The sequence below is a fragment of the Pituophis catenifer genome, unplaced genomic scaffold (genome assembly GCF_029215685.1).
Source record: "Pituophis catenifer annectens isolate HBS135680 unplaced genomic scaffold, rPitCat1.0.hap2 SCAF_2, whole genome shotgun sequence".
Lineage (NCBI taxonomy): Eukaryota > Metazoa > Chordata > Lepidosauria > Squamata > Colubridae > Pituophis > Pituophis catenifer.
Genome location: NW_027256882.1, coordinates 111,442,660 through 111,461,701, shown reverse-complemented (window position 1 = coordinate 111,461,701; position 19,042 = coordinate 111,442,660). Strand labels below are relative to the sequence as shown.

At 40.2% G+C, this 19,042-nt stretch overlaps 1 protein-coding gene across 1 annotated transcript in view; it reads left to right on the top strand.

Moving 5' to 3' along the window:
- The window catches only part of UBTD2 (ubiquitin domain containing 2), a 79,243-nt gene extending 61,343 nt beyond the window's left edge, over positions 1-17,900 (top strand). The window contains exon 3 of the mRNA XM_070933969.1: positions 17,478-17,900. Coding sequence (XP_070790070.1) covers positions 17,478-17,875 — 398 coding nt within the window. The 3' untranslated portion in view covers positions 17,876-17,900. The remainder of the gene's footprint in view (positions 1-17,477) is intronic.
- Positions 17,901-19,042: the final 1,142 nt, after the last annotated feature.

Here is a 19,042-nt window from a genome sequence, read left to right as displayed (position 1 = left end):
GTTACTTTTAATATACAGTTGAATGGATATAGTTCTGAACTTCTCCATTTTGCTTTATTAGAGAGGAGGGAATGAGGGAGTTTGCAGTGTGCTATGACATGTTTTCATACTTAGCCATCCGCCTGTCAACTGAAAGTCACTTAAATAGTGAAGAAACTTAAGGTAAAGGTGATTGAAAGTTGGTCAGAGTAATGAAATCTGAATCTGGGATAGATGGAAGGATGAATGATTGACTGATTGATGAGGCTGGATTTTGGAGGTAAGCAAAGGAGTAAGAATTTTTGAAACATTACAATACCATTAATGTAACTCCAGCTGAGTATAAATGCCTCTTTATAATTCACAAATGTTTATGAGATCATAAGAAAAGCTCTCCTATCCTCCTGTTCCAAACAATGGCAAGGATTAGCAATGAGTCTTGGTCATAGGATAGAGTGTAATTTGCAGTATTATCCTCTGTGAAATTTGTCTAATCAAACTGTTCCAGTTTTGTTAAACGTTTTCATCCCCTCTCCCTGGGAAAAAGATCTTTATATGAGCAAATGTTTAACAGGCTGAAATGCAAGGTGAAGTATAAAAATGCTAATAAAATGTAAATATTTTATAAGATTCTTCAGTGCATATTCTGCAAAATATACTAGGAAGGAATTGTTTACTTCGTTCTTCCCTTCCTCCCTCTCACCTTTTTAATGAGCATGTTTTGCACTGTTTTTATTTATTACAATTCTGAATAAGAACAACAAAATCTTGCAAGATTGTATAATGTCACAAGATATTTTGTTTTTTGTTTTGTTTTGTTTTTATTATTATTTGCACCTGCAGTTCCTTTGCAAACCAGCAGTGGTCACCCTCTGATTTAACTACATACTGCTTCTCAAAGGAGTTATTTCCCCTTATCTTCCACCTGATTAATTATTAGATTCTGTCTTGTGGAGTCCTTGGTGCTCTCTGAGCTTGGTTGTTTGCTTGCAGATGTTTCATTACCCGACTGGGTAACATCATCAGTAACATCAGAACCAGATTTTTCCTTGCTTAGAGAACAGTCCTCCTGATAAGTCCCAAAGAGTATCTCCTTTTTAAAATACATTTGGGATGTGATTTAGTCAGAAGAAAAGGCTGGTTGTGTTGCAAATTCTTCTCCAGTCCTACATATGAGAGGCTTTACTCCTTCAGACATTGTGGAAATTCTGCCTTGGGGTATTCTAAAAGGAGTTGTTTTTGTTTCTTGTTACTTAACCTTCACTGTGATATAAAACATTTAAGTTTTTTTTTCTGAAATTGGAAAGCTGATTTACCATCATGCCTTGCATTTCAAGTAAAAATGCCTCATTTTTACGGATTCTAATAATGTGGTATTAAGCCACAAAAGTACCATAGTATATCAGTTTAACTGAATTATCTGGCAATCAGCCAGTTGTCAGTGAAATTCAAAATACTTTGTACATAAATAAATATATGTGTTTGCAAGAATATTGGCAGGTGGAGTATGCAGAATAAGACAGTATATTTCGGTGGTGTCAGGTAGGCATATGGCAGGAGACAAAGGCCAGGTCACTTTGAAGGAATGTGCCCTTGGAATCTGGTATTGATCTTGTGTTTCAGCCCCTTGAACTCAATCCGTTTACCTGGTCAGTAAATTTATGGAGGCCCGGGTTTTAGACTGCTGGTTCTAAATGTCAGATCAGCTTGCCTTATTGTTGATTTGATTCTTGAAGAGAAGGCTGATCTCACTTGCATCACCAATTTGTATCTGAGAGCAGAGGTGGGGTTCCTCTCTCCGAAATGTGCTTAGCTGGCTATCGAGCATTTCACCAGCCTAGACTATAGAGTGTAGGGAGGCAGTGGGGCTGTTGTCATCAGAGAATCTCTGATAGCTTCCAGGGGCATTGTTCCAAGAGTGCCCTTTTTCTTAGGTTGGGCTTGAGGAACCAAATGGGATTGCTACTGTACCAGCCTCCCTGCTGTGTAGCAGCTTTCCTGCCTGATTTCCTGGACTTCACTGCAGGGCTGAAGATGGAGTTTCCCAGATTCATAGTTTCAGAGGAATTTGTTCTGTGATCTCTGGAGCAGGGGTAGGAGTTCATGGAATTGATGACTATCATGGGCCTGACCCAGATCATCTAGGGTCAAACAACCAATTTGGTGTTCTTGTTGGAGCTGTGTGATCTGGAATTGGTGGACCTATCCTACATCCCCTTGTCTTAAAGCCTTACCTTCTCCACAGAGAGGCAGGACCTACTAGATCAATCCCACCCCCCAGCAACCGATGGATTCGGATGGGTTTCAAAAAGAGCTGGGTATTATAAGTGAAGATCTGCTGTGTAGTCCTGCCAAATCCTTAGTTGTCACCTGGAATAGGGAGGTGGCTGGGGCTTTGAACAGGATTGCACCCATACCCATGGCATACAGAGGAATTGAGAGATATGAAATGGATGAAGAGACATCTAGAGCACCACTAGCAGAAGATGAAAAACATGCTTGCCCAAATACAGGTAAGAGCTGCTGTCAAAACCTACCTCCTGGCAATTCAGAGGGTGAAACATGAACACTTCTGACACACTAATTGTGTCTGCAGATAATCATCACTTTCTTTAAGGTGCCCTGTTTCCTTCCAGGGAAGGATGATATCTGGTGAATTAAGCAGTGTCATGACCTCCCTCTCACAATGCCTCGAGTCTGTTAAGAGCTGGATGGAAACAACAGGCTGAAACTGAGCCCTGGTAAGATAGAATGGCTCTGAGTTTGGGGTTCTTTGGTCCATGGAGAATCGCTATCTTTCGTTTTGAATGATGTTGCCGTGCCCAGATGGACCCAGTGCACAATGTGGGTTCCCATGGACTCAAGAATCCTGCTCCAAGGAGCAAGTGACAATCATGGGCAGGAGAGTTTTTTTTTTCAAGTGTAGGCTGTGCACCAGTTACATCCTTCCCTGGACCAACAGATCATGCATGACCATACCTTAGTGTCTTGACTATTATAATGTGCTTTATATGGGATTCCACTTGAAAAATATTCAGAAACTTCAGTTGGTTCAAAATACAGGGCCTGCATGGTTTTGTGCAAGTCTGCAGTTGCACATGTGGCACTGTTCTTATGGGAGCTGCATTAAATGTTGATTTGCTTCCATGTCCAATTCAAGGTGCTGGTCATTAACTTTAAAGCCCTAGATAGCTTGGGGCCAGGTTATTTGAAGGGCCATCTATTCCCAGTTACATCTCTCCAACTCACCAAATCAGAGAGGTGTCTTCTCCATCCCACCCACCCCCATTAAAGAGGTCTATTTAGTGGGGCCAAAAAGAAGGCCTTTTTCATGCTGGCTTCCTTCCCTGCGGAAATAAGATTAGCCTCTACATTTTCCAAACTCCATGAAGGCATGGCTTTGCCAGCAGACCTGGGAATCTTGCTTGAATGTAGCGGCGGGTACGGGTATATTGGATATATACATACATACATATAAACATATCAGTAGTAGGTTGCAAAACCCGTTGCTACCGGTTCGCTCATGCGCATGCGTGCTTTTGCGCATGCAAGAAGCATCCGGCGCAGGTGGGAGGAGCCTTTTGTCGCCGCCGCTACCGGTTCACTGATCGGGGTAGAACCGGTAGCCACCCACCATATACATATGTATGGGTGGGTGGGTGGGTGGGTATGTATGTATGTATAAATACTGTATTTTTTAAAATCAGGGTTTATTTACTTTTATTAGTAGAGATAGTAAGCCTGCTCTTCTTCTTTTTCTTATAAAACAAATAAGGTCACAGAACTTTACAGAAGAAAATTGCAGCAATTCAGTGAATTGCCTCTCATAACTTATAAATATTTAATTAAAAAAGTATTCTTTCACTTTAAAATTCTTAAGAGTACATCACACCAATTGTGCAGTTATCTTTCAAGGTAAGCTATATTATGCAAAGGGTGAAAAGCGAGTAAGAAATAGTAATCAAAAGAAATTAAAGACATCAAAATAAAAGAAAACATAGCTAAATCTAATTTATAACATTAATAACTATTTTTGCAAACTATGCTTGCACTGCCTGCTCTTCTGTCAACTTTTCACCTCTTTCTCTTTTAACACCATGCCAACTACATTTAAGTCAAAAATTCCGTTTATCATATCTTTTTGTTAAAACAACAAATACAATAGACTTTCTTTTTCATATTTATACATTTGTCAGTGACACGTTGAATATAAAGTATCTGATTTGCATGCCTCCTGCCGACTGCAAAACCCCACTACAGTTTTTTGGCTCAAATTACTCCTATCATAATCGTTTGATCAGAATTCTGCCAAGCACTTCCAAGACAGTTAACAAACTGTTCTGCCTGTATTTTTTTTGCATTCATTCTTCCTACCATTCTTTTTGTGCAGGGGGAACACAATGGCATTCATCCAATTCTCATGTATAGATTTAATCTTCACAGATGTGTTAATCAAATTACACTGACATTCCTACAGTAAACTAGATACATATTTTAATATTTTTAGTTAACATTCTCAAAACCTGCAGTCTTCCTCATTTCTTTAGACTTTACTATAGATAGCATTAGTTTCATTCTGTTCATGCAGTATCACTTCAGTTTCATCCCAAATCATTTAATCACATCTATTTTTAATTATAGTTGCTCTGCAAAAAGACTTTTGTTCATCCCTGTTCTCCAGTTTTCTTATTTTCTTATTTTCATCAAAACTACACTGCATTTTTGCTTTTAAAAATCTTAAAACGTTTCTTTTTGATTACATTTGATTACATAATTAGCTTTTTTCCCTTTGTACGCATTATGCAGTATCTTTCTGTCATCATTAGTTATATTAAATATTTCCATATCTGCATTATTTTTCTCATCTACAGCCTTTTTTACTGGAGAGTAATTTGCATGTATCATCAACTTATGTATTTCTGCTTTCACATATATCTACAGCCTAAATGACACCAATTTATATTTTCTGGGATAAAGTTTAGCACTTTCATTCATAATTAAACTTATACCTTCACTTCTGTGCATATACTTATCATGCACAGAAGTGAAGACTTCTGTGCATAAAAAGACTTATCAGGTCTTTTTCACCTGATCAGAACATCTTCATTCACATCTATCACATTCTTCTGTTTCATTTTCATGCAGCATTTTATTTCATTTGTTAATTCATGCTATTTACTGTATTTTTCGCCCTAAGACGCTCCGGACTATAAGACGCACATTAGCTATAGAGGAGGAAAACAAGAAAAAAAAATCTGCCTCTCCTCCCAGCATCTTTGTCCTTGCAGCAAACAGCCTCGTCTGCTTCAGTACGTTATCGCAGCTCCAGCACGTGGATTGTCAGGGCCTCGCTCCGTTGCTCTCACCACTAATCAACTGAGCTGAACTGCTGCCACTGGTGATAAACACTGTAGCCTTCGCTACTGAGCAGCTGATTGGCAATTGGATTTGCCTCCCGGAATACAGCCAATCAGCTGTTCTAGGCGGCGGGGATTGCTGCCACTGCCTATTGCTGCCTATCACTCTTGCTATTTACCACTGCCCACTCGCTGCCACCAATCAGCAAATGGGCGGTGGCAGCGAATGGCAGCAGCGAACAGACTGAGATAGGCAGCAGTGGCAATCCCCGCCGCCTAGAAGAGCTGATCCGTGGTATTCCGGAAAGCTGATCCAACCGCCAATCACCTGCTTGGCAGAGAAGGCTCCAGCGTTCCCTGCTGCCACACCAACCCCCCTACCCCTCCGCAATATTCGCTCTATAAGACACATAGACATTTTCATCCACTTTGGGGAGGGAGAGGAAGTGCATCTTATAATGCAAAAATACGGTACCTTCCACTCCTTTTATTTTCAAAATTGTAAACTTCCATAAGCCATCCTAATCACCAGCCATGCCCACATTTATTGTCTTCACTGGGGACTTCTATGGGATAGAGTAAGAGCTACATGAGTCTTCAGCTCTTAAATTATATTTATCCTCTCTTGAATAATCATGTCTAAAGCTTTATGAAACTTTATCTTGGTTTATTCAGAGGAAGGACAGAGTAAAAGAAATAGAAAGGTTTGCATCTTTAATGGCTTGGGAACTAATCATATGAGGGGTTGTGTCGTCCCAATCCACTAGAGCGGGAAGGGAAGGAATGTTACAGATCCCATCTTCTAAGAAGATACAAATGGTGGGACGCAGAAGACGGGCTTCTCTGTGGTGGCTCCCTCTATTTGGAAGCTACTATCAACAAACAATTGAACATTGAAAATCAGTAACAGGCAGGACAGCTTTAAATTAAGTTTCAACAACTTGGCCACTGGTTTAATGTAGAACAACATGTTGTATGATTCGGAATTTGGCAAGAATAGAAGATAGTGATTCCTCATGGATATTCATTGAACTGCTTAGGAAGAAAATGGAATGTAAATATCTCTTAAAATATAAGAAATTATAATAAATGACTCATTGATATTCATTCCTGACTGTCATAGATTTTAAAGACAAAACATTGTTCTGAAAACTGATAAATGCCAATTTGGGTGAAGCTAAGAACATCCTAAAGATTAGAGTATCCAAAGAGGAAAGGAAGAACCATTATACTAGATTATTTGCTCCTTGCCCCACTTCTGTTAATTCTCCAATTAATCTAAATCCTACTGCTACTTGCTAGATGCTACTTGCTTTTTCCTCCCCCGCCCCCCCAACCACCCAAAAGAAATCAAATCTCTGATATTGGTACTGCCATTAGGCAAAGCCCCAGAAAAAGACTATCCCTGATGATTTATTTAAAAGCTAATATCATTTGGTAGAAACCTATTTTGGTTAAGCTCTTTAATAATATTAATTCCTCTTACGAACTTCCCCACGGTTGAAATATAAGAATAGTGATCACAATATATAGAAAAGATGATGGTAGCCACTAAGGGAGTATAGACAATTAATCTGTACAACTAAAATGTATGCAAAATATCTAGCTAATAAATTAGAGAATTAGGTCATTGATAGCAATGTGCTTGAGAGCAACAGGCAGGAATTTTAGCAGGACACTCAACAATTGATCACGCTCTTGTATTGGATCACCTGATAAATAAGCGTGAAAAACATGCCAATAGGAAACTGTTGCCTTTGTGGATTTCTGTGCAGATTTTGATTCTGTTAATTAAAAACAAGCTACAAATTAAGTTGTACGCTGTATTATATTCCTGTTGTAAATGTAGCCAGGCCACACCCTATATGCCAGCTGCACAATCCACATTCTTCTCAAGTGAGGGATGCTCTTTGTTACAAACACAGATCAAATCGTCCTGCCCCTCCAAGTGCAGAAGATAACAACGGCTTGGTCCTTTTTAAAATGAAGGCTATAACTCAAGAGAAACAGTGAACCACATTGGAGGAGAATGCAGCTAACATTTCCACACAGCCTCTGCATGAGGTTTAGAATTCCAAGATACCAGGAAGGACCATATAAGAGATAACAGAGAATCTTAACTGCAAGATTACTTTATTTCTATATGAGTAGATATGTTCAAGCAAGAAATTTTGCACCATATTTTTATGACATGTTACTGTGTTGTGCTAAAGTGTAATTTTCTGGTGTGTGTGTGTGTGTGAGAGAGAGAGAGAGAGAGAGAAATCAGATTTTTCAAAGTCAGCTTTGAATCATGCCTCAAGTTACGCATGAGGGATTTTTCTCCTTTCCGCTCCCTCCCACTCTTCATTCCTCCCATTCATTCATTTTGTGACATGTAATATAAATTGGAATCATTCCAGTGTCTTTTCAGAGTTCTTTAACAGATTTGTAGATCGGCACCATCTTGTGGACTCTTTGGAGCCTTGTATTTTATTTTTTTTTATTTTTTTGTAATGTTTCCTGCTGTATCCCCTGATTTCAACAGCTCTGTAACTCCTTATTTCAATATTGAATGTTTGTATTTTAATCTGTAAAGTTAAAAATGTTTTTTTTTACTTTTTATATTTTTATGCTTTTAATAAAGTTTGATTTTATTTATTTCTTAAGAGATTGTTTTATTTCCCCAAGACAGAAGAAGGCGCTGTACCTTTTAGCCACATGCCTACGAGCCATGGGGCTTAGAGGAGATATTTCAGCTTTAATATTTTGACATTTAAATTTAGAAAGGTAATATAGATTTTGAAACCTCTGTTTCACACTACTAAAATTAAGGGGTAAGTGCCAGGTGGTCACCCATTGGAAGATTGATGGTGGCAGCATGAACTACCATCCTACTTTCCCAAAGCTGAACAGGAGGCTAGAATTCTGGGAGGAGAGACTTGAGACTTCTACTCACAAACTCAGACAATGTCCCATTTTTTGCTTTACATAAAAACATCAAGCTCCATTTCTGATATCTACATATACGGTTCCATACAATTTTCTTCACATCAATACAGAATTGGTTTTCTACTGACTTCCAGAAGGTTTTTCAACTTCCTAGTCTAGTCTGCAACCTAAAATTATCTAACCATCTGTCTCCAAATATTTTAGGATAGGGAGGCCCTTCTCTCAGTGACTCTCATGTGGTCATTTCCTGCTTAGATTATTGCAACACACTCTTCTACATGAAAATTATCCAGAAGCTTCAGCTGGTAAGAATGTTACCACACATGAAATTTTGGGCACCCCAAGGATGATACATATAACACCTTCACTTCATGAGCTGCACTGATTGCTGGTTTGTTTCCAGATCCAAGTTGTTGGTTATCACCTTTAAAGCCCTACATGTCTTGGGGCCAGGATACCTGCAGAACTGCCTTCTTCCCCTTACATTGACCCATCCCACCCACCCATGTTAAGGAGTTTTGACTGGCAGGTTCCAGGAAGAGAGTCTTCCATGCTGCTTCCTCCCTTTAGAATATCCTCCCCTGAGAGATGAGGTGGGCTCCCACGTTCCTACTCTTCCAAAAGAGTTTGAACATCTGGCTCTGTCCACTTGGGACTCTCAGAGAAGCAGACAAACTTGGAGTTGGTTAGCGCCTTAGAGACCCTTCCCCCAAGTTTTTAAACTTTAATTCTATTCTTTTAACTGTTGTGGCCCGCCACTGGCCAGCAGAGCTGGCAGCAGATTCGGACAGTGAGGAGGTTGGGGAGGAACATGGGCCAGTCCTGGTGTCTGGGGAAGGCTCTGATGAGGGCTCTGTATCGGAGACAGAGAGAGGGCCAGGGCTGGATGCCAGTTATCAGCTGCCTTCAGAGTCAGACATCAGTGAGGCAGACGAACAGATGGAGCGTGTTCCCAGTGTGCGCATTCGCAGAGTTGCCAGACGAAGGGAACAGCTAAAGAACAAGGCTTGACGGGAGTAAGGCCACAGGTGGACAATGAATGGCCCCTCTCAGAGGGAATAAAAGAGGAGCGAAAGAGGAGTGGAGTTTGCAGGAGACAAATAGTTTGCCTAATTGGTTTGTGACTCTCCGAGACTCCTTGCCAAGTTGTGAAGATATCAGCCTGGCAGCTCTCCAAGCCAGATAACGTCTGTGACTGTAAATTCTCCCTTGAACGACTTTGCTGAGTGTGAAGGAGAGAAATTCACAGTTACTTGATAAAAAGGGATTTTTGGCGGGATAAGGAGTCTGCTTAATGGTTTGGGAACACTTAGGTCAGGGGTCAGCAACCCACGGCTCTTGAGCCGCATGTGGCTCTTTCATCCCTCTGTTGCGGCTTCCTGTCACCGGTTGGCTCTACAATTGATAGGGCTTTTGGTTAGGACAGGTAGAGGAAAAAGGACACCTTTGTGGCTCTACACTCTTTGTAGAGTGTTTAAGGTTGCCAACCCCTGACCTAGGTCAAAACATTAACTGCCTCCTATGGAAATCTAATATTTTATACAGTATTTATGTTTTTAATTTTACACTGCCCAGAGATGCTCTATGTATGAGATGGGTAGTCTCTAAATTTGATAAATATTATTAAATTTATATGGCCATCAATCTTGCTGCCTTGACTCTAGGCAGCTTACAAGATTGAAAATTGAAAAGAACTCCACAGAAATCATTAAAAACATTAAAAAATATAACTTACTAAAACCATTAAAATATTAACCAATCCTTTTTCTTTCCAAGATAAGCCAGAGGCTGCCATTAATCATTTCCAGCTTATTTTCTATCAAATAATTTTAATTCCATAATTATTCACTCAACATCTCTCTGATAAATGTGTCTCTGAGCTTTATATATCTTCTTCCAGTAGGTGAGATTACATTCCTTATATTTCTATGAAAGAGAAAGAGGGCAGTCTCCAAAAACAACAGCATAGCTTGTAAGCACTCCAGTGTTATTAACTAGCAGAGAAAAATAGAAGCAACAAAGTCCATAGATTTTGTAATGATTGCAAGAGGAAGTATGTTTATGCAATGGAGATTCATTAATACTGGGACTTCTCAAGGGTTCTTCACATTGTCAGAAATTTTTGATAGTATACTAAGCATCTAGTAAGCGATCAACAGCAAACTTTGCCTTCTCCAAATAGCAAGTTGCTATTTTAGAAGACGGGGAATCTTTCTCATTCTTCTGCAGCAGAATTTCAGCTGTGCCTACCTTGCCACAAATCATAGCAGCTTGGCATTGTTTCTGCAAATTGATGGCAACTAAGAGGGAGTTCTGGAGAGACATGAATCTGGGAAGACAGGAGGCAGGCCATCTGCTCTACATTGCTGACTCCTGCAATAAAGTTCAGGTATTGTCAAAATGACAGATCTGATCATTATATATCAGACTGTTGAATTTTAAAAATAATAAAGGGTTGCTGTTATTATTCACAATTTCAAATTTTAACCATATTGATGCAGGATTTTATTACCTATCTTGAGAATTATCTTAAAAGGAAAGTGAGTCATAATAATTAAAGTATACAATTTACTGCTGTGGAAGTTAGGGGAAGGAATTGACATTCCTAATTATTTTTTCTATCTGTGAGCTCTAAACAGTTCTTACGGGGTTTCTGTTGGCTAGTTGGAATCCTGAGACAAACTTTATTTTGTTGTACTGTATGAAATAAAATAATAGATGGTTTCATTACTATTTTTTGTAATAAAGTGTACCCAAGGAATATTTCTCTCAATGTAATACTGAATAGTATCCATGGGTCTTAATAATTAAAATTAGGCTTTAATAAAAATGCTGAAATTCTATGGCGATTTCATGAATAGTTCTGATATTTTTTAACTTTATCTCATGATTTGTACATGCAGTTTGTAAGGTTTCTAGAGATTATCAATCTTTATTTGCTTCTTCTTAAGATAAATGATGGTTGATTGTGCTTATTTGGTTGAATGATCACAAACTTAATTTCATGTAAATTAATTATCTGAAAAGAACAGGAATGTGCTTTAAAGACTTTTGAGTTGATCTTCCATGATATAAACAGGAGGGGAAAAAGCTTAATAAAATGGCACAGCTGTTAGCTTTTGAAGCTGATAATATTGCACTAATATCCTGCCAGGGAAATTAGATGTAGCAGTCTGAATGATAAATTACACACAAACATGATGTAGAATTAATTAGATATATATTTGCATTTTTGGTGAACGTTCTCATAAAACATGAGGTGGGAAAAGTTGCTCCCTGCTGCAAAGAGAAAGCCCATCTTCTGACATCCAGCAGTGGTGGGAATGGGAGCAATTTACTATTTTTATTGCATACAGGAATTTTAGTTTGATTTACCAGTGGTCCCAGTAATTAGGAAATGTTGTTCTGAAATTCATTCTCCACAGATAAATACACAGCATTAGATCTAGACGGGAATAACAGCCTCATAAACTGTTGCATTTGTAAGCAAATTTGGTGATTATGGGTTTTGGCAGTTTTATTGTTTTAAACAAAAAGTAATTATATTCAGAAATATATAATCAAAATATTTGTTAGAATGCCAGTACTGTACAGTGGACATCTTAACACCGGTAAAATATGTACTAAAAACAAATGATTTAATAATAATTACATTTGAACTTCAGACTAAAAAGGTTTTATGTACCAAAGAACTATTAAATAACAATGGATTGGCTTACACAGTTCTGATTTTAATGGTTGAATTTTGATTTTAATTTATTTTAAATCCTTTAATTTAAGTCTCCGTTGACTTAAATATATGGATAACTATTTTCATCAGTTGTTATACATACTGAATGATCATTCGTCTGGCTTGTAAAAACAGATGGGAATTTCATAATGTTAAGAAAATAAAATGTACCATAATATGGTACACATAATATGTGTACCATAATACAACCAATCAGTTGTTCCTAAGCCTTTGGGGTGCTGCTAGTTTTTGTTGTGTTTTTTATAATCTTAATGTTTATGTGAAGCTCTCAGGGTTATGATATATAACCGTGATGGTGAATCTATGGCATATGTGGCAGAAGTGGCACACAGAGCCATCTCTCCAGGCACGCGAGCCATCGCCCATTGCTCTTCCGGGTTCCGGCGCGCCGGACAGCTGGTCTTCACACACAGGAGTACCAGAAACTGAAGAGCAGCTGCCCAGTGTGCATGAGCGTGCCGGGAAGATGATCTTCTCATTTCCAGCGCATACATGCACACTGGCCACCTGGTCTTCCAGTTTCTGGTGCGCATGCACGTGCAAAGACCAGCTGGCTAGTACGCATGCACGTGCTGGAAACCGGAAGATCATCTTCCTGACACATGCATGCGCACTGGGGGCTGCTCATCTGGTTTCTGGTGCTCCTGCGCCTGTGAAGACCAGGTGGCCGGCATGCCAGAACCCGGAAGAGCAAGGGGAGCAGAGCTGCCAGCCAAGATGGGCGGGCCGGAGCTTACCTCCCTCCCCACCCAGGGGGAGTTCTTGCGTAGCTCCAGCCCGCGGCACCAGAGCATTTGGCTGGCTCGGGCAGTGGGGCAGCCTTTGCTGGCTGGGCAGCTGCCCGCCCTGCGTGCTGTTCCTGCCACCGCAAGGGCGAGATGGCGGCGGCAGTTCTCATGCTGCTGCTTCCGGCCGGGGTACTGGAGCAGCCAGGAGGAAAAGGAGGAGGAGCCACCATCATGCATGGAGATGCCGCCAAGGGCTAAGAGGCATGCCAGCCGGGAAGTGGGAAGGCAGTGCTGAGGGGTAAGAGGTGTGCCGGCTGGGAAGCAGGAAGGTGCCGCTGAGGGGTAAGAGGCACGCCGGCTGGGAAGGGGCATGTGCGCACTGGAAACCAGAAGATCATCTCAATGCCGAAAAGGTTCTCCAACACTGATATATAAGATGAATGGCTATACAAGTTGTTGCCATTTGTTTTTGTATTTTTAATAAATATCTGCCAATTGCTTTTTTCCTTTAAGTTCTTAATATTTAAAGTGTGTCATATTAAGAACTTACTTCATTATTACAAAGGTTCAAGTTGACTTTATAAATGTAACATCCTTAAGATGTCAGCTGTTGGAAATGCAAATTCGGTTTTGCTTCACCTTTATTAAATTTTAACTGAGCAACATAGCAAATCAGCATTCTCAATTCTGGCCACCGAGTGCATAAAAATCATATTTGACTTGTTTTAATGTATATTTCTTAATAATCCTTCCTTGAAATTCTGTTCCAGAAAGAAATTACGCTCATCTAAAGACCTGCTGAGTATTCAACTTCAGCCCTGCTTTATTTGTTATGTCACATTTTGCCTTTTTTCCACAGTATTATGTTATTATTTATTTGTTAAATGTATTTGCTGCCTATCTTGCCTTGGGGCTACCCTAAGTGGCTTACAACAGTAAAAACAGAGAAATTAAAAGAAGTGTTAAACTTATTTGTAAACTTATTTGGCATTTTTGATGGCTTAAATGTTTATGTTGATGAGCCAAAGAGCCTCAAATAAAATCAATAATTGAAATTCAAAAAAAAAAAAAACAACTAGATTGTCATGCACAAATTTAAAGGTCTAGCATATGTTTCAAAATTCAGGGAGCCTTATTTTTAATACAGTAATAACAAATCTCACTAATTTAGACCATACCTTCATGATAGGCATTCTTATTTGTTTTACTAGGAATATAACATAATGTGGTGGCCCCTATTACTTTATGGACTGGTCTGTTTCAGTGTACTGTGGATAGTGAAGCCTATTCAGTAATTATCAACAGAAATATGGATGAAGCCGATTATCTAGACCCATTCCAGTCGGGCTTCAGGCCAGGGCACAGCACGGAAACGGCATTGGTCGCATTGGTTGATGATCTCTGGAGGGCTCAGGACAGGGGTTGTTCCTCTGTCCTGGTCCTATTAGATCTCTCAGCGGCTTTTGATACCATCGACCATGGTATCATGCTGCGACGATTGGAGGGGTTAGGAGTGGGGGGCACCGTGTTGCGGTGGTTCTCCTCCTTCCTCTCTGACCGCATGCAGTTTGTGTTGTCAGAGGGGCAGAGGTCGACCTCGAGGCGCCTTGTTTGTGGGATGCCGCAAGGGTCAGTCCTCTCGCTTCTTCTGTTCAACATTTATGTGAAGCCGCTGGGTGAGATCATCCGTGGTTTCGGAGTGAGATTCCATCAGCACGCTGATGACACTCAGCTGTACATCTCCACTCCGAACCACCCCAATGATGCCCTTGACGTGATGTCCCGGTGCCTGGAGGCCGTGCGGATCTGGATGGGGAGAAACAGGCTCAAACTCAACCCCTCCAAGACTGAGTGGCTGTGGCTTCTGGCGTCCCGGTATAGTCAGCTGGCGCCATCAATGACTATTGGGGGTGAGATCTTGGCCCCCACAGAGAGGGCTTGCAACTTGGGTGTTCTCCTGGATGCACGGCTGTCTTTGAAAGAGCACATGATGGCCGTGGCCAGGGGAGCTTTCTATCGGGTTCGCCTGATGCACCAGTTGCGTCCCTTTCTGAACCGGGATGCCCTGCGCACAGTCACTCATGCCCTCGTCACATCCCATCTGGACTACTGCAACACTCTCTACATGGGGCTCCCCTTGAAGAGCACTCGGAGGCTCCAGCTGGTCCAGAATGCGGCCACGCGGGTGGTTATGGGTGCGACTCGGCGCGCCCATGTAACACCCCTCCTGTGCGAGCTGCACTGGCTCCCAGTGGTCTTCTGAGTGCAATTCAAGGTGTTGGTCACCACCTTTAAAGCGCTCCATGGCTTAGGACCGGAATACATACAAGACCACCTTCTGCCATCAACAACCTCCCACCGGCCAATACACTCCCATAGAGAGGGGCTCCTCAGGGTGCCATTGGCCAAACTATGCTGACTAGCGACACCCAGGGGGGGAGCCTTCTCTGTGGGGGCACCAGCCCTTTGGAATGAGCTGCCCCTAGAGATTCGTCTTAGCCCCGACCTGCGTGCCCTAAAGACCTTCCTGTTTCAGCATGCCGGACTGGCCTAATATGAATTTTAAGTGGGTGCATGTGTGTTTTAATTTGAGGGCCAAATTGGATATATATGTTTTAATTGGTTTTAAATTTTATAAATTCATGTGTTTTAATGTGGCTGTACACCACCCTGAGTCCCCTGGGAGAAGGGCGGTATAGAAATCCAATAAACTCTAAACTCTAAATATTTAAAACCCCAGATAATAATGCAATAATATGGAGGACTTGCATTGTGTTAGAGTTAATAATATTATCATCTTATGATCACCATATTGTCTCATGCAAGATATTTTAAAAACAAGCAAGAGCAAAGTTTCATCTCTTTAGAAACAGAGCAGGAAAGAAACCAAAGTTTGAAAACAGTATTGGAATAGTCTTTATTTTCTGAAGTCCCTCCCCCCCTCAAAAAAAGAATATATCTTTAAAATGAAAGGGTCATTTTACATTTGCTGAGGATATGTACATGTGAAAGTAGGGGGTGAATCTATTGAATTTTTCTTTGCAGGGGCTGTGGAGGAGATGACCATTTTACATTTCAACCTTTTGGATAAATGTAATAATATACATCATAGCCTAGAACACATTTAGTAAGACACATGACTATTTAAGATGAAATATCTTGCATCAGTAGATTAATACATCAAATAATACATACATAATAAATACATTAAAGATAGTCTACTACTTACTGCCATTTTTTCAGCAACAGTTCAACATTATGTTGGTGCTGAAAGTATAATGAATATGACCAATCCTCCGAGTTCTTACCATTGCAACATTTCCATGGTCAATCCCATGATTGCTACTTCTTGAGTGCTTGGCAAATGGGTCGCCTTCGCAATTTGTTGCTGTCTTCTGCAATCATGTTATTGCCATTCATGGCCCTCCCTGTTAGCTTCCCTAGAAAGTCTATGGGGAAGCTGGCACGGATGGTCACATTTTGTTGTAATAAATCTCCCCCTCCCCTCCTTCTCTGCACTTTTCTCTCACCCTTGTCCACCCTTCTCAATTCTTACTACATCTCCCTTGCATTCCCCTGTACACTCTCCCTGAGCCTTGCCATGGCTCCCTCACACCATCCTTTCATGCACTCCCTCCCTGGCACTTTCCTCCACCCTCCACCCAGCAGTAGCCATTTACCTGCCTGCCAGCTTGTTTGTGAGCTACGTGGGTCTTGCAACTTCCTGCCGGTTTCTCCATTAACTTGGTTGTGTGAAGCCAGCAGGAAGTTACCTCGCCTAACAATTGTGGCATCTGGTTTACAACTGCATTGCTTAGCAACAGGAGTTCCAGTGTTATCATAAGTCGAGAACTACCTATGTACTTTTTAGATGGTACAATAATTTCATATACTTCAGAATTGTGAAATGTGACCTTTTTTTCTTTATGTGTAAATCAGAGCCTGCTATACCGTAATCAAGCATTCAGTGACAGGCTGCCACTTAAAATACATAAAGAGTGTTCTATCACATGCATTTTCTGTAATTGATAATACTGTGCCTATTCATATTCTCTGATTATGATAAATACTCCTATGATGCTAAAAGCAAATTATAATAACCTGTGCAGGTGAGCAAGGCTTGAAAGTAACATACTATATGTTCTAACAGCACTAATTACAAAGGTTAATATGTTTGTACTTCCTCTACATTCATTGCTTACACCTTGCCATTGATAAACTAACATTTTTTTAAAAAAATAATAATAACATATACATACACTTTAATCATCGTTCCTATCACCCATCTCCTCCCATTTATGACAGTATGACTGTAACCTTGTTGCTGGTATCCTTAAGATTTATATTGACCATTTCCCTATGACTATCATTAATTGTACCTTATGAATCTTGACGAATGTATCTTTTCTTTTATGTACACCGAGAGAGTATGCACCAAGACAAATTCCTTGTGTGTCCAATCACACTTGGCCAATAAAGAATTCTGTCCTGTCCTGTCCTGTCCTGTCCTGTCCTGTCCTGTCCTGTCCTGTCCTGTCCTATCCTATCCTATTCTATCCTATACTATTCAATACTAGAAAATACTTTTAATTCTGAAGTGGATGAAGGATAAAAGTTGCCTTCTGTCTGTTGTGCCGTAAAAAATTCAAGTAATTTAAGAAATGCAACATTGCTTTAATTTTTAAAAAATGTGTTATTTACTCAGTCCCCCCCTCCCTTTTTCTTCTAAAGGTGCTCTGACAGAATGCTATGATGAACTGGGAAACAGATACCAGCTTCCTGTCTACTGCCTTGCCCCACCCATCAACATGATAGAAGAGAAGGGTGATCTAGAGACTCTGGATTTTCCGGATCCACCGCCTAACTCTGGTCACGAATGCCAGCTTCGTTTACGCCTCTCAACAGGCAAAGACCTCAAACTTGTGGTCCGCAGTATGGACACTGTGTATCACATGAAGAGACGACTACACGCAGTGGAAGGCGTAGAACCTAGAAGTCAGCGATGGTTTTTTTCAGGCCGGCCACTCGCAGACAAAATGAAACTGGAGGAACTGAAAATACCAAGGGATTATGTGGTGCAAGTAATTGTGAGCCAGCCCTTAACAAATCCCGTCTTGGTGGAGAACTGATTTTTGCCTATATGCCTCTTCTTTCCTTTCCCTGCTCTTCTATCATGTGGGAACTTTTTCACTTTCCATTCTCTCTTGCAAATGGTTTGGTTCCAAGCAAAGACCAGCAAACCCTCCATCTGTGATGGAATTTAGGTAAAAACGTACATGAGCAAATATACGCACACACAAATCTTATGTATAAACACACAATCCCTGTTTCTAAACTATCCTTGGAGGCTTTGTTCAATTTAGTATTTCTTGACACCACTCTTAACAAAGTAAATGGAAAAAATGTTTGTGATAGAGTGAGCCTGAAATTCAAGGTAGATAATGCTAAAACTGTGCTTTGAACTGTAAGTGATGAATTGATCCATGAAGGTGAAAAGCACTTTTTAAAGGAGTAAACCAAATCGAACTGTTTCATGAAATCAGTGTCACTTATAGTTCAGCTGATCATTGTAGCTCCCTGGTTAATCTAGCATGCTGTGATATTTGTAGGGGTTCTTTCTATTAGGGTTTTATTTACTGGATCAGTAAGACTCCTACTTAATAATGAGTAGCAAAGAATTAGAGATGCACTCCAATAATGGTATGTTCTCACATCCAGGTTTTACTAAACATTTTGGTACATTCCAATTTATCAACAAATAGCAATTTGCTAGGGCTGACTTCAGGGTGTATAAATACTGCCTTCTGAAAAATTAGGCAATAATTTATTAAATACATAATTTCTTGTCTACTGTAAGCTGTCCACTATAAGGAAACTTGCCGTACAAATCCCTGTCACCAATAAAAGGGCCTATCAAATAATTCTACACTATTATGATTAGTGAAACATCAATTATTCAAAGTATACCATCTTGAGAATATTAAAGGCACAGGACATCTTTTATTTAATATGTTCAACTCTGATGTTTAAAACAATAATTTTGAACCTTCTTTACCCTCAAAAATAGCAATGAACTAATTAGGGAAAAGCACAAGCTGGTTTTATACACTTTTCTAATAAGAGTTCATCTTGCTTGACAGCATTTTTACCCACTGATATTTGTATTTTCTTGCCATAATCAAACCTGAGGTTTTTATTCCTACTTAAATATACATACATATGTACACACACACATGTAGACACACACACTGCCATTGAACACAGAATGAGAGAAAATTATGAGAAAGACTTGGAAA